The 25,297-nt window shown below is 37.6% G+C and overlaps 1 protein-coding gene across 1 annotated transcript in view; it reads right to left on the bottom strand.

The window, feature by feature from the left end:
- The window catches only part of Rsod (superoxide dismutase family protein Rsod), a 25,661-nt gene extending 364 nt beyond the window's left edge, over positions 1–25,297 (bottom strand). Inside the window, exons 1-13 of the mRNA XM_088267095.1 lie at positions 25,085–25,297; positions 22,347–23,238; positions 21,274–21,542; positions 19,747–19,933; positions 17,660–18,055; positions 16,748–16,921; positions 16,353–16,524; positions 15,573–15,678; positions 14,302–14,453; positions 13,338–13,550; positions 10,462–10,687; positions 8,433–8,616; positions 975–1,255 (exon numbers count right to left, since the gene is read on the bottom strand). Coding sequence (XP_088123221.1) covers positions 975–1,255; positions 8,433–8,616; positions 10,462–10,687; positions 13,338–13,550; positions 14,302–14,453; positions 15,573–15,678; positions 16,353–16,524; positions 16,748–16,921; positions 17,660–18,055; positions 19,747–19,933; positions 21,274–21,542; positions 22,347–23,238; positions 25,085–25,142 — 3,310 coding nt within the window. The 5' untranslated portion in view covers positions 25,143–25,297. The remainder of the gene's footprint in view (positions 1–974; positions 1,256–8,432; positions 8,617–10,461; positions 10,688–13,337; positions 13,551–14,301; positions 14,454–15,572; positions 15,679–16,352; positions 16,525–16,747; positions 16,922–17,659; positions 18,056–19,746; positions 19,934–21,273; positions 21,543–22,346; positions 23,239–25,084) is intronic.

Below are 25,297 nucleotides of genomic sequence, written 5' to 3'. Positions count from 1 at the left end.
TTAGTGAACTTTTTCTGTGCAACAGATCTTTTTAGGTAAAACCTGAAGGTTTTTTTTCCATTTAAAAAATATTTAATATATTTAAAAAAATAATTGAACAACACCTTTCTTCAAAATGCAAAAACAACATTTTGTATCCTGTAGCGGGTAAATATTAAATCAAAAATATGCCTCTTTTGCTGGGATATAGTACATTTTCTAGGCATTCCGAAAACACGCACAACTGAAAATTGACGATTTTTGATTTATGACGTTCTTGAAAGGAGTGAGCGACATAGTAAACTCTCGATTTACAGGTATGAATAGTGAAAAAAACAAACACAATGAATTTCTCATTTAATCAACAAAAAAAAAACAATTTGCAGGAGCAATTGGAGCTTTTGTCCGCCTCCGTGGTTTAATGGTCAGCACGCTCGGCTACCGTGCTGGAGGTCCTGGGTTCGATTCCCAGGAGGGTGTCAAATAAATGAAAGTGATTTTTCACTCTACTATTTATTCAATTTTGCCCTAGACCGGTACCTGAAGTGGAGGGCTGATCACCTTTCCTTTATGTGTTTATATGATGCAATGCCTTATGCACCATCCTGCATAGGGCAGATAAGGGTGCGGATAAGGATTTGAAACTTCTATCTTTATAATATATAGATTTTAAAAAAAAACATGTAAAAAGAATCCTCTCCCTGGAGATTTTTTTTTGGAATTACCTCAGTCCAAGTGACTCTGAAATCTAACTACGGCTTATGCAACACCGCTTATCATGACCGTACTCAGGCTTCAACTTTTTAAGTTTTATAGTCTACGCCTACTTGTGAGTGGATTTACTCTTTATGTTTAAAGTTACTATAATTTCATGCAATTCATGAGTGAAAATTCTAGGCAAAAACACTCGCCCACTCCCTTGAGAAAGTCACGACATCAATTATTGTACTCCCGGAAGGTTAGTGAAAAAGTAGGTATTGAACAAGTCTCCTCACGTTTGTCGTTGGGGTCCCTGATCCCGCACTGGCGGTAGGAGAGCACCTTCTTCCTCTTGGGGTCCGCGTAGCCCGGCACCTGCAGGCTGGGCTGGTCCAGGCGCCCCGAGGCCAGCAGGCGCGAGAAGTCCACCTCGGCCTCGCGCGCGCGCGGCCCGCGGAAGTGCAGCAGCAGCTGCACGCACGTGCCATGGTGCAGCGCCTGCGTGCGCCGCGAGTCCACCGACAGCATCCACGAGGGCAGACCCATCACGTGCCGGACCTCCTCCATGAACTGGCTCCTGGAACGGTGACTGCGATGAGTGACCAGTGGCAGAATGGTGCACGAGTGTATAAAGTGATCACTTAACTAACACTCTTAGGAAATTCACAACAGAAGCTCTAAAGCTTAGCAAAAAACAAATAAGGATCCTAACCAGGACCTTAACAGGACACTGCAGACTGAGGAAACACATGACAAAAATTTCACTTCATGACACCCCAGTATGCAGATTTTGTATGGAGGATAACGAAACGCCAATCCACATTCTCTACAATTGTGACGCACCCGCTCACAAAGTCACATCCTTGGAGAACCTCTACTGGACTCCGAGAAGGTGAAGCTCCTACCACTAAGACAGGTCGTGAGTTACATGACTCGCGTAGGTCTTGGGAGTGAGCTGTAATACAGAGGGAGGTCACAATAGACCTAATATGGTCGCAGTGAAATAAGAGATGCAAGATCCCTTGACGTCAAAAAAGGACAGGAAAGGTATATTTCTACTTAATCTATCTACAGAGAAAAATCAAGAAGGAACTGTATATCAGTAGTTTGATAATGTCCTAATAAGGCGAAACAATCGTTTCAATCAATCAAAAGGATTTTATTTTCTTATTTATGTTTTTTTAAAATAAAATATACAACTTAGTAGACCCTAAAAATCAGTGTTTGATTTTAACACACTTAAGGCGTCCGGCAGTCCGGTTTTGAAAAATGAAAGAGACTTCGACAGTTTAGCGTGATTGAATTCACGTGCAACGTGTTCACGCACCGATCAAGAGCTTCGATCCAAAGAAAGATGGACAAAAGCACAAGCCAATCCAAGAGAATCATCATTTTAAAACGTTAACTGACGTGCCGGACAGTAAAATTCCGTGTAGTGGACAAACGCCCGTAGGACGACCTACCAATTATTTACCTTCTGCCTCATTTGAAAGTCAGAAAAAGATGAATTATTTAATGTTTTTATATGAATGTTATGTACCAATCTCTTTGCTAAGGTCTAAACCAAGGGTGGCCAACCCGCAGCACGCGGGCCGCTTTTTCGTTTAGTGTACACAAAAAAAAAATTGTATGGTGCGTAGTTCGTATAATATCCCATATATGGGAGTATTTCACTATCCTGGCAATTTCAAGACCCATAATGGCGTCAAGTAGTAAAGACGTTGGACTAAAGAAGAAAAGAGTAACAGAAGAACTGAGAAGTTTTGAAGACAGATGGACTACAAACTATTTTTTCGTGGAATTTAAAACAAAACCGACATGCCTGATATGCAATGAAAATATATAACATTTATGGCATGACGAGGTTAAACATGTAAATAAGCAAAAAGTACCTAATATCCATCTTGTTCGCTTTGATTTTTAAAATAAATTTTGTTTTACGGACCAGTAGGAAATCTCATTTATAAAATCTGGCCCGGCTAATGAAAATGTTGGCCACCCATGGTCTAAACAATATAAATACAATTATTATATCCCGTCACCAGCGGTCCACAGGCTTTTTTTTTTTTTAAATATGGAATGGCGTTGCACATGTAAAACAATGCATTTGCCAATGTCAAGTTAATTGAATTCTTAATTATAAAATATGATATGATAAAAATTATAAAGATAAACTATAAATTTATTTTATTTAATTTTAGAAAAACAACTAACAGTCTGTACAAATTTGGGTTCCTGCTCGCCAGGATGAGATGGATATCTGTAGGGAGGGGAATAAGCGGGGCCAGAGATTTAAAGAAATTTGGCATTTGGTCATTTATTGGGCAAACAAAGAATATATGGTTAAGGTCTTCCTCTTCGCAACGACACTCGCAAATGGGGGAGTCAAAGACACCAATCCTCGCAAGGTGCTCTCTCGTACAGCAATGACCCATCCTCATTCGACAAATGGTGGATGTATCTTTCTTGTTCATCAATACTTTCCTAAACCAAGGACGGGACGGGACAGTAGGCTGAATGAGAGAGTAATGTTTTCCCTTTGAAATTTTGGAGGAGTTCCATTTGAGGGACCAGCTGGAAGACTTATCAATATTTGGAATTGTCAAAAGGTCATCAGATGGGTAGTTGGAGAAATTCGTACTTCCATTTAAAACGGCTTCCTTAGCTAGAGAGTCGGCTTTTTCATTTCCCGGAATGCCATGGTGGCTTGGAATCCAGGCGAGAGAAACCTGAACGTTTTTTTCTTTGAGTAAATATAATTTCTCACGGATTTGGAATATTAAATGGGATTGGGCTTGTTTGAAGGGATTGCTGCTAATTTTTTGAAGAGAGCTTAGAGAGTCGGATAAAATGAGGCACTTTTCAAACTTTTTGGTCATAATGTAGGAAAGAGTTTCTCTTAAAGCCAAGCATTCCGCAGTAAAAACTGACGAAGGTTGAGGAAGTTGGAATTGGGCACAGTAACCATCATCGTGGCTGTAAAAAGAAGCTCCTGAATAGCCAGATATTTCCAATTTGGATCCGTCTGTGAAGAATAAAGACCAGTCTTTCCATTTTGATTCAATTATGGAGTTGAAAAGGGAAATCGGACTAGGGGATTTAGTCCCTACTCCAATGTGGGTTATAATATTTGGGGAAAAAATATGATGAGAGTAAGGGAAGTTATAAAGGGAGGGGGTGGGAGATCGGAATATTTCTGGGATAAATTTTGACAGTTTTTCAAAACTTTTTGCGAGTGCTGGATAAGGCCTATTATGTAACAAACGGTTAGATGTTACAGAGTTTAGTAATTTCTTAGATGCCAAAAGAGATGGGTGATTTTCAAAAGCTAAACATTTTATCATGTATCTGTCAGATAGATATTGTCTTCTAATGTCTAGAGGAGGATCCATAGCTTCTAATTGGAGGGCATTTGTGGGGGAAGACTTCATCGCACCCAGGATGATTCTTAAGCATTTGTATTGAATAACAGACAGTTTATTCAATAAGTATATTGGGAGGGGGTCAATTATGATACTGCCATAGTCTAATTGGCTTCTAACAAAAGCGTTGTAAAATAGTTTTAGAGTAAGAGGATGAGAGCCCCACCAAACTCCTGCTAGAGCTCGGAGAGGGTTAATTTTTCTTTCACATTTTGTGATTACAGAATTTATGTGAGGGGCCCATGACAATTTCCTGTCAAAAATAATTCCTAAAAATTTAGCCTGATTACTTATAGGAATGGAGATATTGTCAAATTTTATAGAGTTAAATGGGATTTTATGTTTTTTCGAGAACAATACTATTTGGCTTTTTGAAGTAGATAGTTGAAGGCAATTAGAAGTGAACCAAGTATTGAGAGAAGTCAAGGCTGATTCAAGTTTATTAATAGCAGTTTTCATATCTTTATGTGATATATATATTACAATATCATCCGCATACTGCAAGATTTTGCATTTTCTCGAGACTGTTGATTCCAGATCGAAAGTATAGATATTATATAGTAAAGGACTAAGTACAGATCCTTGAGGGAGGCCCTTCCAGATTTTTCTTTCTATTTTTTTATACATCCCATTTACAATAATAGTTCTTTCTTTTAATATATTTAGAATCACCTGAACAATCTTAAAAGGAAACTTTAACGAGCATAGTTTAACTTTGAGGACATTAAGGTCCACATTATCATAAGCTCCACAAATATCGATAAAAGCTGCAGCGGTGCATTCATTTTGAGAAAACGCTACTCGAATATCTGTTGAGAAAATAGAGAGATTATCGGTGGTTGATTTGTTTTTACGGAAACCAAATTGTGAAGCAGACAGTAAGGAATTGCTCTCCACAAACCAGTCTACTCTATTTTTTATCATATGTTCAAAAAGCTTTAGCATACACGAAGATAACGCTATGGGGCGGTATGAATCTCCCTTCATTGGGTCTTTATCAGGTTTTAGAATAGGGATTATCCGCTGAATTTTCCAATCAGCTGGAATTATTCCAGTTTCAAATATTTTATTTAGTATATTAATATATTTAAGTAAAATTTGTTGTGGAAATTTTTGAATCAAAGAGTATGGGATCATGTCTAAGCCGGGGGATGAGATTTTAACATATTCTAGGGGAAGTAATAACTCCTCAATCTGGAAAGGTGAGTCAAACCAAGATTCTTGATTGAGAATGACTGAAGAGTGGGATGGGAGTTCTTGGATTGTTGGAACATGAGAAGGTGCCAATTTGTCAACGAAATCGTAGATCCAAGCTGAATCATCGGAAATTTTTCTGAGTGACGAAGAAGATGGGGACCTAAATTTTCGTATGGCTGTCCAAACATCTGTCAATGGGGTTTGAGGTGAGAGAGCGCAACAGAAAGATTTCCATCCTATTCGTTTTTTCTGTTTTAATATTTTTTTTGTCTCAGCTTGAACTCTTTTAAACTCCAAAAAATTTAATTCACTCATATCATTTTTATATTTGGACATACAATTTTTCCTATTTTTAACAGCTAGACTGCACTCGGAATCCCACCAAGGGCATGGCGACGGATTCCTCCGAGTCTTTGGATTTATTTTAGGGGTGGTAGAATTAACTGCGGACATAATTGTGTCTATAAATTTAGAATACTCCAGTGGGATATCGAAGTCGCTCGCAGGATGAGATTTGGAATTATTTTTTTCCAAAATACTAACAAAGTTAGTCCAGTCAGTTTTTTTAAAATTATAAATGGTGTTTTGAGTTCTAGGGGTGATGCGAGACTTAAGAGGTATGTGAATAGTGATTGGGAAATGGTCACTCGAATGAGGGTCGTCTAAGATACTCCAGGTTACCCTGGATGCTAAATCGTTAGAGCATAATGAGATATCAACAGCGCTCTGTCTATGAGATGGAGAACTTAATCTGGTAGGAGAACCGTCGTTAAGAATACATATATCGTTATCATCAACGAAACTTAAGATGTTTCTACCTGAGCGGTCTGTATAAGCACTCCCCCAGCTGAGAGAATGTGCGTTGAAATCACCTAGTATGAAAAATGATTTGGGTAACAATTTAACTATATTATTCCAGCCAGACAGATCAAAAGGGATGTTAGGGGGAATATATACTGAAATATAGGATACATTGTTTATAGATGCTGCAACAATTTGGAAAGATGAGGAGTTAGGGACTAGGATGTGGGAATAGTGAAGATGGTTTTTAATAAGAAGGGCTGCTCCTCCTCTACCATCGGGTCGGTCATCACGCAGGCAAATATAACCTGGGATAACAAAGTTGTATCCTGGCTTGAACCAGGTTTCTGATAAAGCAGCTATGTCAATTTTGTATTCCTTTAGAAGGGAACATAAATCTATTTTATTCGAAATAGCACTACGGCAATTCCACTGTAAGATAGATAATTTTGACTCCATCTCGTTAAGATGAGAGTCTTGTGTAATAGGGGTGATTATGTTATTAGAGGAGATTGGAATTTTGTGAGGCATTGTGATTTTGGAGAGTTGAATTGGAAGTGGTTTTGGCAGCGTTGTACGGTTTTTGGGGGGAGTTTTCGAAAATTGAGGTAATAAGTATGATTAATTGAGAAAGTACGTGTGATAAATTATCCGGTGTTGTAACACTGGCCTCTTTATTGCCAGACTGAAGAGCACAACCATCGGGAGAATTCGTATACGGTAAAAAGGAAATGGACTTTAATTTATCAAGAGTTGATTTGCTAATGTTAGGAAGAAACAATGACCTCGGAGCGGATTCTTTATAAACCGTCTTGTTATACGACAAAGGTTGTGAATGAGAAGATTGTTGGATATTACGGGATTGTGAGGAAGTGGTAGACTTTGTAATATCTGCGTATGATTTTCCCTTGCTAAATGTGGACTTGGCAGCCTCGTTATATGAAATATTTTGTTCAGTCATGCTCCTCTTAATTAAATTTTGCCTCAAATATTCAGGACATATTCTATTGGTAGCTAAATGATTACCTGAACAATTTACGCATGTAGCATTCTGAATTTCAACTTCGCAAGTCTCACCCATATGCTCCAATCCACACTTGAAACATCTAGGTTTGGACCTGCAAATTGTCTTGGCGTGTCCATAACGACAGCATGCAAAACAAAGAATTGTAGGATAGATGTATAGCTCAACGTCTATTACCGAATAGAATGAAAATATCTTTTTAGGGAGAATCTGCCCTTGAAAAGTAAGAATAACAGTTTGGGTGGGTACCCACGAGAATTTTTGGTCTACAGGCGACGTGACTTTTCTAGAAAGTCTTCGAGATTTCATAATCATACCACATTCATTTGGAACCTCGATATTTTTTACAATCTCTTCATGGGTCCACTCTAAAGGGATACCCCTGACCAGGCCCATGCGAGAGACCATATGGTACGGGATAAATACTTTATAGTCATATGTTTCCAAAGCATTATCATCAATAAAACTATTTGCCGCTGAGTATGTCAAAAATTGTACAGAAATCCGGTTTCGGCCGATAGATTTTATTCCTGCACGAGGAACAATACCAGGAATATTTAGGGATTGCAAAAGTTTGCCAAAATCGATGATATTCAAAGAGAAAGAAGAATTGGGGACAACGTTTTTTTGGACAAAAACGCAGAAAGGTCCACTGTCTCTTTCTGTGTATTTGTTTTTGATATATTCTGACTGTAAGGAAGAAGGATCATTAGATGTTGAAGGGGATAAGGTTTTCGGAGTTGCATTATGAATATCTTTGGCAGAATCAGTTTTAGAAATTTTTCTGATTTTGTTGGGGAGGATTGGAGACGTGGGTAATGAAGAGTTGGAAGAAGATGTAGATGGGATGTCGGGAGGCTCCTTACGACGTGTTTTAATTCTTTCCATAATTATTCAGAAATAATCCAATGAGTGTACAGAAAGAAAAATATATGTATATAAACGAAAAATATTATATGCAACTAAAAAATATTATTGTTGCAATTTACTATTACAACTAGGAAAATAATAAAGTACGAAATTTAAGAATTAAAATAATAAAATAACGATAGATTTGGCTTATCTGATAAGTAATCCTTAATCAGCAACCATTTAAACTATAAACAACTTATGAAATATCGAAAAAAACTCAAAATATGACAAAATTATTGGAGCTATGTAATATATGAACTGACAAACACAACTGTCAAAACTCAAGTGGGTCCACAGGCTTATAAAATACCCATATGAAATGTGTTAATTAAGGAAAAAGATATGTCTCGATATTGTTGATTATTAAATAAAGTTGCTTTTCTCCGAGTGTGACTCACACGACAAAGCGCGGCGGCTTCCTGATGTTGGCGTACTTGATGATGTGGAAGTCGGGCTCGATGTTGGCGCAGGCGAACCTCTCGGAGCTCCGGTTGGCCCCCATGATGACGATGGAGCGGCCCATGGCGCTCACCACGCCCTCCAGCGGCAGGTTCGAGTCCGTGAACATCTGGCGCTCCAGCCCTGGAACATTACACTCATCACAATTTTTTGATCAATCTGATAGCAGAAAAGAAAAACCACCTGCTTCGGGCCTTTGTGGATTTGCCCGTACTTGGTTGGGTAAATCCACAAAGAAATAATCCCATCCACTTTTATCAGTACAGATACTAATTTATAATTATTAATGCTTTAGTTTTATTTTATCATGTAGATAGAAGCATCTCTAGCTTCTGAAACTTGTCATAGCAATAAAATACTCTAGGGATAAAAAAAACAAGAGTTTTATTTATAATTTAAGAAATTACTCTAACTGAGTTTACCGTAGTAATAGATTATAATGAAGTTTTGGGCTAGAAATACTACATGGAAAATTTTGTGTATCTAGGATTATTTTAATATTAGTTAAAAATACTCTTAGTTTAAACACTCCCATAAAATCAGGAAAATATTATTATTTAATGAATAATGCATTATTTCACTTTCAAAATTTTTAAAAACCTATTTTATTTCCAAATACAATTTTTATCGTATACTAATTTGATTTGTACAATATTTTTTTGGCGTCTTGCGCTCTACCAAAAGTAAACTAATGACGCTGTTAAGCGTTTCCCGCAAACAATGTGTTAAAAGAATGAGAACAAGTGATTTTAAAAAAATTTAACACTTGTATAATACCACTTATTGAGTTTTATTTCATTACACACGACTAGTTTCGAAAACTACAATTTACAGTAGATTTTTAAACTAGTCGTGTGTAATGAAATAAAACTCAATAAGTGGTGTTATAAAGAGTCTAATTTAAAAAAAATAATAACAGGTCATTCCACAAAGTTAATACCGAATTAGCTCTAATGTGTAAAGGCACCTAGCCGTAACTCAAGTTGCGGCTGTTTGGCTTAACATGAGACATTGGTTATTCAAATAGCCGCAAAATTGTATTAATTTGATACCTACATGTTTTGGCAAAAAGCATCATTTTAACCTTTTAACAGCATTCACTTTGTTCCTGAGAGACGCCCGTGCGCGGCGGTATTTCGCCGTTTTTTAAATGATTACTTTTATCATGTATTTAGTTATGAAACGATTTATTTTCCTAAACAAAAACGTTCAATGAGATTCATTGTGCCTTTTTGGTACTCTATAATACACTTGTGTCACATTATTCATGAAATATATCGTAATATAAACAAATAAGATCGTAACATAAATAAATCAAAGCACGCATCGTGTGTCACTCTTACCCACTGACGATGCGTAGCGGCGAGAGTGAGACAGATATAGGGCATGATTATGGCGCGGACTAATTACCGACCGCAAGAAAAATCAGGGATCTGTTCTTTTATTTATCCTTGTGATGTTACAAATTATTAGTCAGATATTTCAACAGATGTCTTAAGGCCAAGGATTGACATATTATTTTATCCAAAGTTCCACACCATGAAAAAATCCCTCCAAGTTGAACTGAGGTTCGAAACTTGGAGTAAAGTAAAAACACAAACGGTTATGTCAGCCGCGTGGATCCGGTTAAGTTAACTATAAACTTAGTAGACTCAAAAAATCTGTGTTTGATTTAACAATCAATACATAAATCAAAATGGAGTTCTACAATTTAAACGTCAAATCAATATATAACTGTACACTCATTTATCTCAAAACTACTGTTTTTAACTTTCGGCTATTTGCCTTTGCACATTGGTTTATATAGTTTGTAATGTATATATTAATTGGAATAAATAAATTGAAATAAATAAATAAATTAGTATGCAAGGATATATTATAAAGCATATATGATAATGCCGAATCAATGAATATTAGAATAAGCTATGTTGTGGGGTAGGATAAGCTAGGCAGTCTGGTGGGCGGTACCTATGTCCACGGTGCCCAGGCGCGAGGAGAGGTCGCCGACATGGCATCGCAGCGGGTTGTCGGGCCCGCACTCGCGCCGGTACAGGTCGAGGTTGAGCGGGTCGGCCAGCTGCGTGTAGAACGGGTTCCAGCGATACCCGCCCGCCACGCACCGAGTGGCCGTCACCTGCACGGCCGCGTCCACCCCCACAGGGTTCACGAATACGGCCCAGTCGTGCTCACGGGACTGCAACCAGAGAATATTAAATATTCAATTCAATTCAATTAAATTCCTGAAATTATCCGGAACATTGGTCTGTATGTTCCCGATAGTTACCTAAGACAGCGTCGACATAGATTGTTTCACATTCCTATACACAGGTCCAACCTGCCGATGGTAATGCCTGTAGGAAGAGCTACCGCTGCCTGTAGCTCTTCCTACAGGCATAACCATCGGCAGGTTGGTCCTGTGTATAGGAATGTGAAACAATCTATGTCGTCGCTGTCCTAGGTAACTATCGAGAACATACGGACCAATGTTCCGGATAATTTCAGGATTATCGATCATACCGCGCAACAATGGATAAAAATGCGAAATCAAATACACATTCCTTCTAGTCTCTAAACTATTGTAGCCAAGCATACCCTGGAGAAACTCGGTCGGGTAGAGCCAAGGATAATAGCCGTACTCTCTCATGTATTGATGGGATCAATGATGACTGGGAGTCGCGGGCTAGAGATGGATGGAGAAGCTAGAGAGGTTTCTGCGCGCGGCTACCGGCACAACAGAAGTGACGAGGACACGGAGTGCGCAGTGTGTGCTCCAATTATTAAGTCCAAAATTGGCACATTCAGCCACATAGATAGCCCCACATGCTGAAGACAACATACTCGAGCGCAAGTTGGGAGCTATTATTATTATTCTAGCCCTTATCTACAACCAATGATGCACAGGGCACTGCATCGCATTGACGCGGTGTTATCTCGATCGTTACTTTCATGAAAGCAATATCCATCACTCCTGGACTTCAGGTACCCATGATTGACAACCGCACACTACAATTTCGGAAGTTGTTCATTTATATCCTTCAATTGACACCGTCTTTCACATTTTACACATTACATTATTATATTATTTCACACATTATAACGGTGTTTGAAAATGATGCGGAATGCATCGAAACAAGTGTCACAATATATTTCGAGAAATTGTGGCATTTACCAAGTCAAATTTAAATAAAAAAATGGAGAGATATTGCCACAAAATGACTGACGAACCACTTAATAAAATGAATTATTTTTAAATAATTATATGCCAAGGTTTGGCACAGATTGATTGATAATGTTATCCACAATCACAACAAGAAAGTAAGTGATCTCCACTCGAGATTCTCCTATCACTAGTATTTCAAAGTACCAGGAAAACATACTTCACACAGCTAAAATTGCCTCATTCACATTATCTGCAGTTAGTAGGCACTGATAAACGTTCACACACGTTTGTTTATGCGCTCCCGATACCGGTGACCGAATAGTTAGAGACGTCCTTGCTCGAAATTTCAGCCAAGGTTGTTTGTTTTGCGGTTAGATTACAAAACTGTGTATTCAACTGTTATCACTTCTCTCCACTTGTTTTATGAGCTCCTGGTAGCTAAAATTATTACTTGTATAGTAAAATGTATAAAGTTTTATTATTTTTATCTCTAAAATGATTTCATTACCACTCATTGCCTACTATATTAATTACTGCAATAGCTGTGACAAACCTTTTCAAGTGGTATCAATTTATTTCATTAATTGATTCAGCAGTCACTTTGTGGTAATATCTATCCATTTTTAATTGAAGTTTTACTTGGTAAATACCACTATTTGTTTCCATGCATTACGCATCATTTTCAAACACTGTATATAGTAACACTCTCCTTTTCATTCATCGTTCACATTGTGTAATACCACTTTACGCGTTTGAAAATCATGCGTCATCGTGTTATAATAGATTTTTACAAAAAGTAGTATTTGGCCAAGTAAAACCTTAATTAAAAATGGAAAGATATTACTAAAAAGGGATTCAATCAATCAATGACATAAATTCATGCCATTTAAAAGGGTCTGTGTACAGCTATAAATTTAAAATGGCACGAACAAATTTATGACGCGAACGTAGTTAGAAAAAGGAGCAGAGGAAGACGGAAAACTTGGCATAATCAGGTATGTCAAATACATGAAAGTGATCTGGTCAGGAGTCAAAATATATTCAGGCTATATTAACCCTTCCCTTACGGTACTAAAAACTCCTGCGTGCTCCGGTGATATGTATTTTGTACACCATATGAAAATGTGGTTGAAAACCGGGAAAAATGTGAATATTTCTAAATGTTGCTTTTATTGACCATAGTTGAAGTTCAAATGTAACAATTTTGTAATGTTAGCTCTGGTATTATCTGAACAAGACAAAAAATACATCACAAATAACCGCAATAACTGGCGTAGCGACACGACCGCCGCGCAAGATTACCTGCACGCTACTTTACAACATGCGTGTATACTTACAAAGCACGCCACACGCGCACACACACAGAAACGTTTGTGTATTGGTGATTTTATTCCCAATTTTTCACAAATGATTTATTTTCATCGCTGAAAATTAACAACTTTATATTATAATACTATCATATGTACATAATTATACTACGGAGGAATACGAAAATTCTGGGCTCGTATCTATTATATTTTATATTGATATTCTCATTTGAAAAGTCACTATACTTAAAGTGATTTTAAAACAAAGTTATTTTTAAATTATATTATTATTAGATAACGATTTATTACTATAATTATTTATGACTACAAAAATCAGATTTCATTGCATGTATGATCCATTAATTGCTTTCACTCACCACATTGCGGTCGCGCACGCCCGGGTGGCGCAGCTTGACCTCGATGGTGGTGTCGCTCTGGCTGCCGTCCGTGTACACCAGCTGCGTCATCCGCACGTACCCGTACGCGAAGCCCGCCGGGTGGTGGAAGGACGCGATGGCCCGCAGCTCCCGGGCCTCCGCCGGCGCGTACCCGCGCTCTATGCTGGAGCACGCCCATCTGCGCGCGCCGTTCTGAGGGAAACAAAGTATTTATAAGGAAGAATATCAAGTTTATAGGATGTATGCCTCCCAAGTGTAATGTTTCCCCCATTTTAGCGTTCAAAGCCAATTTTTTTTATTTATTGTTTCGGCATTCACTTTGTGGTAAAACATGATGAAATTGTAAAAGACAACACTAGTTTTTTTACCACTTGAAAACTTAAGCTTACCCCTCTCCTTATTTATAAAACAGTTAATTATTTATTATGTTTTAGTTTACATTTAGACCTGAAGATGGAAGCTTAGCTTCTGAAACTAGTCATCATAAAATAAACTCAAGTGGTAAAAAAACAAGTGTTTTCATTTACAATTTCAAAGACAACAGCTGGAAGTGCTTTGCAAAAGCTTGGGTGAGGAAGTATCCAACATCGGATCCGTTAAGGTTCATAAAGAACTCTCACGAGAGATGCTCGGCTGTCCAAACTTAAAACACAGCAAGGGACATTTTTTTTGCTTTACGTTTTTTTTTTGCATTTTTGGAGTAAGTAGAATCTACTTAGTCCAAAAATGCAAAAAAAACGTACTACAAAAAAATGTCCCTTACTGTGTTTTGAGTTTGGACAGCCGTGCTATCATACATGATTTAAATAGGTGAAGGACATTGGTAACATAAACCAAGCTATGGTATTGATTCTATGCAATATGCCCGCCAATGAACATTTATTCTGAGCAAAAGTTTAATAAAACAATTTAAAAATTGCAGATCTTTCGAGAATAAAGTTACCTTCTTATGAAGCACGACAGACCTCCCGAGGATGCTTTGGGACCCAAAGAGAGGAAGAAGTGTATCATTGTAGGATCCCATGAACTGAGAGTTACCGTCGAATCCGCCAAATTTCCCACTGAGATCTCCAACTTCATATTGGTCCGTTGTTCCTTAAAAAATTACAATAGTCTTTTCACACATTTGATATTTTATAATTTTAAAAAATGCTAATAATATTTTTAAACATTTAAAATAACATCACTAGAATACACTAGAATTTGTTAAAATAACATCACTAGAATTTGTAAAAACAGTCCTGCATTAACATTGGCTTCGGTGAAGTTTGTTCAAGAATTGTATTATTACACAGGCGATATAAGATCGCATCGAAACAATGATGACAGAAAAGAATTGATAACATTTTTGTATTAAAGTGACAACTATCCGCTGCACAGCAAAGTCAACATTACAAGTAATTAGACATTTTTTCAAATATAAAATCTCTATAATTGAACACTAAGTACAAAAACAGCAGACACTCGTGTAAGTGTGTCATTTTGCTGTACCATTGTCATTTATATAGGTGGAAAATAGACACCGCTTAGCGCTGATTCCTTTAGCGCGCCATATTGCTGGCTAGATAATTTTTGTATTTAAAACTGTATTTCTTCTTCTTCTTCTAACCCTTATCCGCACCCAATGGTGCATAGGACACTGCATCATATAAACGCAGTGTTATCTTGATCGTCAACACATGAAGGAAAGGTGATCAGCCCTCTGCTTCAGATACCAGTCCAGGATAATACTGAATAAATATTACAGCGAAAAGAATCGCTTTTATTTATTTGACCCCCCCCTGGGAATCAAACCCGGGACCTCCAGTACGGTAGCCGAGCACGCTGACCATTACACTACGGAGGCGGACATTAACTCCTTATAACATTCCCTAAGATAAAGGGATACCTATCTCAACATTGTAGAGAGGTTTACTGTATATAATAATAATTATAAAACCCTTATACGCACCCCAATGGTACATAGGGCACTGTGTCATATAAACGCAGTGTTATCTTGATCGTTTATACATGAAGGAAAGGTGATCAGCCCTCCGTTTCAGGTACCGGACCATGGTAATTTTGAATAAATATTACAGTGAAAAAATCACTTACATTTATTTTACCCCCCTTGGGAATCGAACCCGGAACCTCCAGAACGGTAGCCGAGCGTGCTGACCATTACACTACGGAGGTGGACGAGGTTACTGTATATACATTGAATTTAATTCTTACCTTTAGCTGATGGCGGAACACTTTTAGCATCAATCTCCGCCGGATTATATACATCGTATAGAGTTGAAGGCTCGCAGGGAAATTCCAAATCTTCCTCTATTGGAGTCTTAAAAAAATCAAAACCAGTCTGGTTTAGTGAGGTTGTCAAAAATATCAGTTGTCAATCATGGATAGAAGGGTGAATGTTAACATATGTAATAAACCAGCCTATGACAGGTCAAAACTACGCCACTTTAACCCTTTGCAATCGAGACATTTTACAACTTACTTTTTTAACTCTTTTACAACAGGAACACACCCAAATGCTAGCAAGGAAATGTACCTGCGTTAGTACATATCCCGGCCTGGTACATAGTGGCGACATAAAGTCGCCAACCCATTTACTGGGGAATTTACCATGTTGACATATTCTCGCCATTCAAGTGCAGAAGGTTAATTTTAAGAACTCCTAGATATATTGATCAATCTCATGACACAGTACATATGAGTTCACAACAGCCATCTATGTTAGACCGAGAAAACTTTTATTAAGCGAGACCCATTTATTTGTATGCAAGATTATTCAAGGCTCTCAATTTTTTATATAGCTTACAATTTGAACAGTTATTTTAATTTACAATAATTTGAATGTATCCAAATGTTGAAACAACTTCTAAATTGAATAAACCCAAATTCGTAAGAAATTGGGTCCACTCAAAATGTTGTGAAAATGAATTGTACCCAATTTTCATAAATTCTTCTGAGAACAATAATAGGTCAGTTGAAAGGAAGTTGACTTACCATGTGAATAGTGTATTTGGAGACGTCATCGAGTCCCTCAAGGTCTACTTCCATATTGGTGAGGTCGTACTCCGTCTGCTGCAGGAACTCCACCTTGCCCGTCACCTTAGCATCCTGCCCGTTGGAGTACCAGTCCTTGGCCACAGCTTTGCGGCGGTACACGCCGCCAATACTGCAAATCAATTGCCAAAACTATATCCTTCCATATCTTGTATATTAAAAGAATTGTTAACTTTGTGGTGTGGTAATATAACTCTGTCCTTATCATTCATCTTTTACTTACTTAACCGCCATACATGTACCTGCCGGCAGTTAAAAGGTTAAAAGTTATTAGAAAAGGTGCATTTTTTACAAGGAGAGGTAATTCGTTCCATAGTCTGATATTTTATACTTACATGGAACAAGCCATTCTTTCGCCCCTAGCTACCGGCCCGTGATCGTCATATATAACCAGCGATTTCCCCAAAACAGAGTTCACTCCCGCTAGAGGAAGGAACGTATCCGTAAACATCTTTCTAGATACTTTGACTCCGTCATTCTTGCTCCCGGCCACGTCCAGTGTACCATGTCTGCAAAAAAATATATGTTATTGATATCTCAATACAGATGGAGAAGTTATTGATATGTGACTCCCTAGCATATTGCATCGGAACGATGCGGTTGTAACTGTTCTAGTGCTGACATTTTTGCGAAAATGGTCCTTTTTATGTGTGTACAAAATCAACAATACTTTTTTACAAATTCATTCAAACCCTTATCCGCAACCCAATGGTGCATAGGGCACTGCATCATACAAACGCAGTGTTATCTTGATCGTAAACACATGAAGGAAAAGTGATCAGCCTTCCGCTTCAGGTACCAGTCCAGGGTCATATGGAATAAATATTAGAGAGAAAAAATCACTTTTATTTATTTGACCCCCCTGGGAATCGAACCCGGGACCTCAAGAACGGTAGCCGAGCGTACTGACCATTACACTACGGAGGCCTATTTTTACAAATAATGACTGATTTTAACATTTCTTTTTGGTTTCATCACTCAATTTTGTTCTTCACCAACAGGTGGAGAACAAAATTTAGTAACTTGACATTTTTAATTTTATTTTTGTAAAAGAAAAACATTAGTGGTAACACATGGTGACACGTTAAATGAAAAACATTTGTTTTTTACAACTTGGATTCATTTTATTATAACGTAATAAATAAAATTATTTATCATAAAATAAACTCAAGTGTTAAAAAACAAGTGTTTTTCATTTAAAACTTTATTTTCACAAAAAATTGATTGTGATAGTTTTCGTCAATTACCTGGTGGACAGATCTCCGACCCTGCACCTCCCGACATTCCCAAACCCGCACGTGGCCTCCGGATTCAGGATATCCAAGTCCACCTTGTACGGGTTGTACACGCCCCCCGCGCTGAGGCACCTCCCCGTCCAGTTGTAGAAGTCCTGCCCGGGCGGGGCCTCGTGCACGGCCCAGCGGTGGCCCGCGGAGCTGTTCAGGCTGGCGCCGTCCGCGTGCACCAGGTACTCCACCAGCACGGCCGTGTCCGTCCACGGCTGGCCGCGCGGCTGCCGGAGGATTACTCGCCCCACCAGCGGGTAGCGGAGGATCACCTGCGCCGTGAAGATTTGCGTCTGGTATTTCGTGTCTTGGTCGTATAGCGAGACAGCTCCGCAGACTGCCGGCTTGTCTTCATGCCTATGAAAGAAAATTACATATTTATTTTAAAAAATTACAAAATTTTCCGCCTCCATAGTGTAGTGGTTAGTACACCTGGCTACCACATTGGGGGTCCCGTGTTCAATTCCCAATTTTTTCACTATATTTATTTATTATTATAATTAAAATGTAACTTTATTTCTTTATCAAGACTAATTTAATCAGTCTTGATAAAGAAGCGGTTAGCTTCAAAACCGGTAGACATTATAATTTAGTTATAATCAAATATTTATAGTGATTTTAAAACAAAGTTACATTTAAATTATAAAATGGAAAATTACAAAGCTAGTGCTTCAAATATAAATTATATTTATTATTACTTTTCTTCCCCTCTTCCACATTCATGCATCTCCTCATTCATCTGATTATTCCGGATCATTCATTTATGGCGGTGTTGTGCAGTCTACGAGCAGGATGGCTTCTTCTTCTTCTCCGTCTTTGTCCTCATTACTGAGGGTAGTGACCCTTGTGGAAGCAATGACTCTTCTCCAGTTATCCCTTGACTGAGGTGCCTGCTGCTGCCTCAACTTGATCGGTCCATCGCGTGGGGATCTTCTTTCCCCTCTCTTCCCCTCCAGGCTACCGGTCACAACCAGATAGTGCTAGACGTATGACATGATTATCATAGCTCCATCTCTTTGGTCGTCTGCCCGGGAGTCGTCTACCATGGGGTTGGGCGTACAGTGCAATGTGGGGGAGTCTGGATGGTTCCATTCTCCTCACATGCGCATACCATTGTCTCCTTCATTGCCTTCCCCACCTGACGACATCTTCGATCCCGCATATTTCCCTGATCCTGGCGTTTCTTATTCTATCCCGAAGAATCTTGCCTGATATGCTTCTTAGATTCTTCATAAACTATATTCTTAGTCTTCTTAAATTATCTTTATAGTAAAAGACATGTCGCTCACATCTTTCAAGAACGTCATAAATCAAAAATCGGCAATTTTCAGTTGTGCATGTTTTCGTAATTTTATTTATTTTATTTTATTTTATTTTATTTTATTTGGGATTTTTACAGCCAAAACAATATATTATACAACATTAATTAACGTAACTATGGCCAATTAAAAAAATCCTCCGATAATGCTATTCTTATGTTGGTTGGGGTGAGTGTGAGTGTGTGTGTGTGTGTGTGTGTGTGTGTGTGTTTGTGTGCGTGTGTGTGTGTGTAGTACCTATTTAAACAGTTGGCTTGTTGAACAAACGACAACGATCAATCATTCACCTAATTTCGTGCTTATGTCATTTTTTATGGAATTAGTGCTTTTCCCAAATATATCTACGTCATTAAACATTTTATTATAAGTATCCATAATGCGGTTAATTGTAGTATTTCTGGCAAAATCAGTGTTACATTTAGGTACTTGAAAAAGTTGATTATAACGCGTTTGCCTCTGCGGTACCCTAAAATGAATGCGGGTAACCAGTTCTGGTGAATCTATTTTATCAGAAAGGATATTAGCTAGTAAAACCATATCAGCTATCGTACGTCTATCAGCAAGAGTTTGGATTTTATGGAATGAGCACGCTTCGCGGTAGTCGGCAAATGAAATATGTTCTTAATGTATGTAATGCCCAGAAAATGTGACCAATCCAAAGTCTGTTATATCGAGGTTTTAATGTACCAGAAAATGGATGCGGAAAACAGAATGTATCCAGAAACTTACCGTTTGACGAGCAGACTTCTATGTATGATGCTGTTTGGACCGTGCAGTGGCAGAAATATATCCCAATACGGTCCACTCAACTCGTTACTTAGGCCGGGAAGCAGATACTTGTGTACAAGGTATTCAGTACGATCTTTCATCTTCCCGAGCAAGTCTCCTATGGCGTACTGATCCTGAGTTCCCATACCTAAAAATGCAAAAATCACCAAGTGAATCAGAATTTCAAGAAAACGAGAATGGATGGGCCACGTATCCAGATTTTATTGCCCTTACTGGTCCAATGTCGGATGTTATTCGTCATTTTTTCATCATTAGTATTATTTATTTAAATTTTAAGCTTACATTTTTGTCACTCGTATCTATTACAATAGTATGTGGAGCAGAAGATAAAATATTTTTTTTCCAATTGAATGTAACTGTCCACCTAGATTTTTTTTTTAATTTTTGGGGGACCGGAAAGGGTTAATCTCGGGGAATAGTCTCATATCTTCTTGCTTTCAAAGGCCTTTTGAGTTTGAGGAACAATAATAAATCAGAGTTTGAGGAACAATAATAAATCAGAAAAATCAGTCAAGCTGGTAAAACAACAATGCTCCAGCCCATCCAGGTTTCAGAACTCATGAGTTTTTGGTCAAACTCTCCATCACTGTTCGTCCCCACCCACCCTACTCACCTGATATCGCTCCTGCTGACTTAATCTTGTTCCCCAAACTCAAAAGACATTTGACAGGAAGAAGATTTGAGACGATTCCCGAAATTAAGGTAAATGCGGCGAAAGAGCTGAAGGACATCACAAAAAAAGCGTTCCAGGACTGATCCCAAAAGTGGAACTACCATTGGGATAAGTGTGTGCGTCATGGTGTTAACTGGACAAGCCAATTATTCTAAACACTGTTTTTTATGAAAACCATTAATTTTTTTGCTACAATAATAGACAAATAAAGATTCATAAATAAAATCTTTATCTTCTTTTTCTTATGGTGCATAGGGGTCTGCATCATATTAACGCAGTGTTATCTTGATCTTCAATACATGCAATACTGAACAAATATTAGAGTGAAGAAATAACTTTAATTTATTGGACCCCCCCCCTGGGAATCGAACCCCGGACCTCCAGTACGGTAGCAGAGCATGCACACCATTACACTACGGAGGTGAACAAAAAAATCAATAATTTAAAAATTTTAAGAGGAAGAAGAAGACAAATGCGCAGCGGGTATTATTAAAGATGACACAGATAGTGTGCAGGCTGCGGATAACGAGTGAATGCACTGACAGGCGCTGTGGCATAGTTGGGTAGATGCTGGACTGCGAAACTGGCGTCTTAGGTTTGATTCCTGCCAAGTGCAAAATAAATTCAAGATATATTTATTTTTAATTCTTTTCGGCGTTTGTGATGTGTTTTCATATTTTACCTTCCCTATCCTTACTATTCTATCTGCAGACAAGCCTCTAATAGAGACTTTGCGGGTTTTCCTTTTAAAAAATAATTAAAAAATTGAATTAAAATAAAACATATCAATTTACCAGGAGGTGGAGTTTTAGTGATTTCCACATTTTTGGGATTAAAAATCTGTCCAGTTGTCATACACTTGTCGAAGTCCTTGACAAAGTACTTCTTGGGTTCTGGTGGAAGTTGATTGATGTTGTAGGTCAGCACGGAGCTGGCGTAGCGCAGTGAGGACTCGTAGCTTCCGTCCGAAGAGGAGACGTTGAAGGTCACCCAGGTGGGATCGAACCGGGACTGCTGCTTGAACTCCACCACCCCTTTGATGCCGTGAGAATCCAAAAGGACCCTGGAAAATCAATTATCTGCAGTTTAGAATTTGAAGAATAGTGTTCTTCTTGTTGTGATGGTACTCCACGCTGGAGGTTGGCAATCATCATGGTGATTTCTACATTGAATGCAGCCGCTCTTAACAGCGACTTAGAGCTACAGAGGAACCTCTCTCAAGTTTTTAAAGCAGAATAAATATTTATTTATTTAAATTTCATGTACAGGAAAGAAATAAGTACATTGGGGCCATTGGGGGGCTTATTGCTAAAAAGCAATTTCTTCAAACCAACCAAAAACAGACTAGCGATATATCTTCTTCTTGTGTTTCATTTACGTTTGACTTTGCTTTGTAATACAATACTTATTATATTACATATAAAACCATATTGCTTAGTATTTTATTTTATTACAGCTATCTTTTATATAGTATCTACAATTTCTCTCTTTTCCTATGCATCTGTGAACATCTTTCTTATGAACTCTTACAACCCATGACAATTTGAGTAGTCTTAATAAAAGTGCTATAGCACCACATTTTAAATGCTTCCATCTGTATGTGTGTGAATGTGTGTTTGTGTGCGCGCGCGCGTGTGTGTGTGTATGTACGCGTGCGAGTGAGCGCGCGCGCGTGCGTGATTTTGCGTGTGTGCGTATGCAATTGTGTGTGTGTGTGTGTGTGTGTGTGTGTGTGTGTGCGCGAGTGTGCGTGTGTTCATGCGCATATGCGCGTGCTCATGTATGCGTGCATATATGTGCGTGTGCGTGTAAAAGATACCAAAAACAGTTACCTTTTAAATATTAGGCATAACAAATAAGTACATACTTGGCTAATCTTGTATGATGATGCCTGATTTTCGCACAGGCCAAAAAGCTGTCAGAGTGCTTCGGATCAAATATCACGATGTACAGCGTCCTGTGGGGTCCTTCCAGATCACTGGGCAGCAAAGTCAACCCTTCATCCTTGTACAGAGACTTGGTCCTCTGGCGCGTAACGTCGGTGGCTACCTTCAAATCGCCGAGTCTCGAATCAATGTCGCCAATACCCTTTCCGGCGCCTCTATTCTCCGGATCAAAGACCAGCTGAAGAATGTTGCAATTTTCTTCCGATTTGTCATTATCTGTGTCGAAAATATCCGTCACGAATATCTTCCACTTGTGCTCCGTAAACGGCTGTTTGGAATCTATATTTTTGACGTTATATAAATCCGTTTGAACGAACGTGTCCGTGTGATCGAATTCTTTCGAGGCGATCCATCGGAAATATATAGTACCGGCGATCGGGGTATAAAACTTTGCAAAAGCAACTCTTTCGACTGTTCTATCGTTAGAAACAATTGTCGCACAGATTCTTCGCTGCGTTTCCGGAGAAAGAAGCATGAGACTTTTACCCCAGAATCCTATCTTTCCCGTCAGATTATTTTTACTCTCGAACTCGCTAGTTTGATTGTCAGGCAGCGTCAGAAATCCGAGTTCATCTGTCAGTTTTATCACTTCTTTTCCTAGTTTTGACGGTGCGCATCTTTCTTCGTCGATTTCTGAATAATCCACAGGGAATTCGTGGATTGTCCACTCCCATACTTGTTCCGGATATTCTAACGTGGTTTTCAAGTTTGTTCGAATGCTCACGACGCTCTCGGCTTTCTGAGAAAATTCTATTTCTCCGTGTAATCCATGTTGAGAGATGTACGCTCGCAATACTACGCCTTCAATTAAACCTGCAAAAGTAATGTTATAATTTAAAACACTTTTAACTATTTATTCCACTTCTTTTGTTATCGTTTCAAGCACAGCTAACTAATTTATTTATGGTTTCAATAATATTCTAGATTGGATGGTTCAAATTCGAAATTCAAATTTCGAAGCTGACAATTGACAAATATATTGTATTGCCAAGAAAAATAAAACTATTTTTAGTACCAGGGTAAGAACCTATCCGAAAAAACGTTGAAATGGGGTAAGTTGTAACAATTGATCTAATTATCGAAATCATCACGTACAAGTATGTAAAAAAAATATAAAAATTCCATCGCCTAGCTTTCAAAGAGACTTATGGCGAATTGTCGATTTATAATTCTATGTGGAATCGTATTAGATTCTAAATATGTTTATTTTCAGGGATATAGAATAATATAAATATAATATTTCACTAACAGACATTTCTAAAATTTCATTTAACCCTTATAAATTTACTTATTCTAGTTGGTAAAATACTTTTAAAATAGGTGTAATTAAATATTTAAATGTTGTCTTCAACCGGATTCAACTTCCTGTAATAATAATTTTGTGAAATGTAATGTTGTTGGTAAATCAATTCAAGGTTCTTTAGGTGGACATATTGGAATAATATCGTTCTGTACACCATTTTGTACATTATGCATTCCATGTAAAATAATAACCATAACAATAAAACTTATATATTTTCCTAAAACTGTCTAAATATGTTACTATCCATTTTCTGTTTTTTATGTGCAAATTTCTTAAATTTATTTTTCATGTTTATGTACCAATTTTTTTTATCCAAATTTTTATATCTTATTTTATATAAATAATATATTCAATATAATATATTTTTACTCATCTCATTGTTGCTTTTGTTAAGTATACGGGCTTCTAAATCGATTAAATCTAAAATATGTTGACCATTTTTTCGGTAATTAAAAAAAAATACTTGCTTTTTTACGATTATTTTGAATGAGAGAAATTCCTATAAACATAAATATGTACATTTTTTTCGTGCATCTCATTATCTGTTTTAACTACGTTGCGTAGTTTATTTCAACTTAAACTAAAATTAACTTTCTGACAATACTGATTGACAACAAATTGAAATACGAAACTTATCTACACAACGTAGTTCGTACAACTCATGGACTGTAATTCGGACCCTTATTATTTTATCATAAATGCTGTATTTATGAGTAATGAAGTTAGATTTTTACAAACATGCAAATATTAAAAAAAATAGTTTTATTTAACGAAACATCTTAATTTTAAAAGGTCGTTTAAAACCGGCTACCCTGTTTATCAAACGAAATTAAAACTCCGAAAATCGTTTTTTCGGTTGGATATCGAAAGCACGACTCACGCATTAATTACGTCATAGAACTTACATAGATACTAATAATAATTATGTTACTCTTCTTCTAATCCTTATCAGTAGCCGATGGTGCACAGGGCACTCGTATCGCTGCAGTGATGATATTAAGAAAATTTAGAGTGATCCTTTTTAAGTCATTTTATGACCTTCCCTTGGAATCAAGCAAGGTACCTAAACGTGTCAACCGTTACAATTTGGAAGCGGACACTTATACATACAATAATAATATGCATATTTGCATATCCTAAAATGAATCATGCATTACTCATTCCATTTTTTAATCAAAATTTCCTTTCCCGAATCATTCAAAGATTTTCCTCGAAGGTTTCCAAAAACGGACTTTCTAATTCAGCTTGAATATATCTTGCTTCAATTTTAAATCGTCAATATGTCAACTTCTATTATGTCCACTGTTCTAGATTTGATATAAAAAATAAGTGGCAGTATGAAATCGGTATACTTACAGCTAGAAAGTAGGACAGACACACAATAATAAACTAAATTCAAACTACTATGGAACATTATAAAAATTTGGACTAAAATATCACAGAAATGTTAAATCGGTATTTTTTAAGTCATGGTACAGGAAAATAAAAATATTAAAGTCGTGCTTGTTTTACATTATGACTTCTACGCGCAAACTTTAGTATTTGACTGGCTGGAAACTGGACTTAATT

Source organism: Brachycentrus maculatus, unplaced genomic scaffold (assembly GCF_059751285.1).
Source record: "Brachycentrus maculatus isolate JH-2025_06_01 unplaced genomic scaffold, ASM5975128v1 h1tg000282l, whole genome shotgun sequence".
NCBI classification, from domain to species: Eukaryota; Metazoa; Arthropoda; class Insecta; order Trichoptera; family Brachycentridae; genus Brachycentrus; species Brachycentrus maculatus.
The sequence above is the reverse complement of the archived record's forward strand: the minus strand, read 5'-3'. Positions and strand labels throughout refer to the sequence as shown.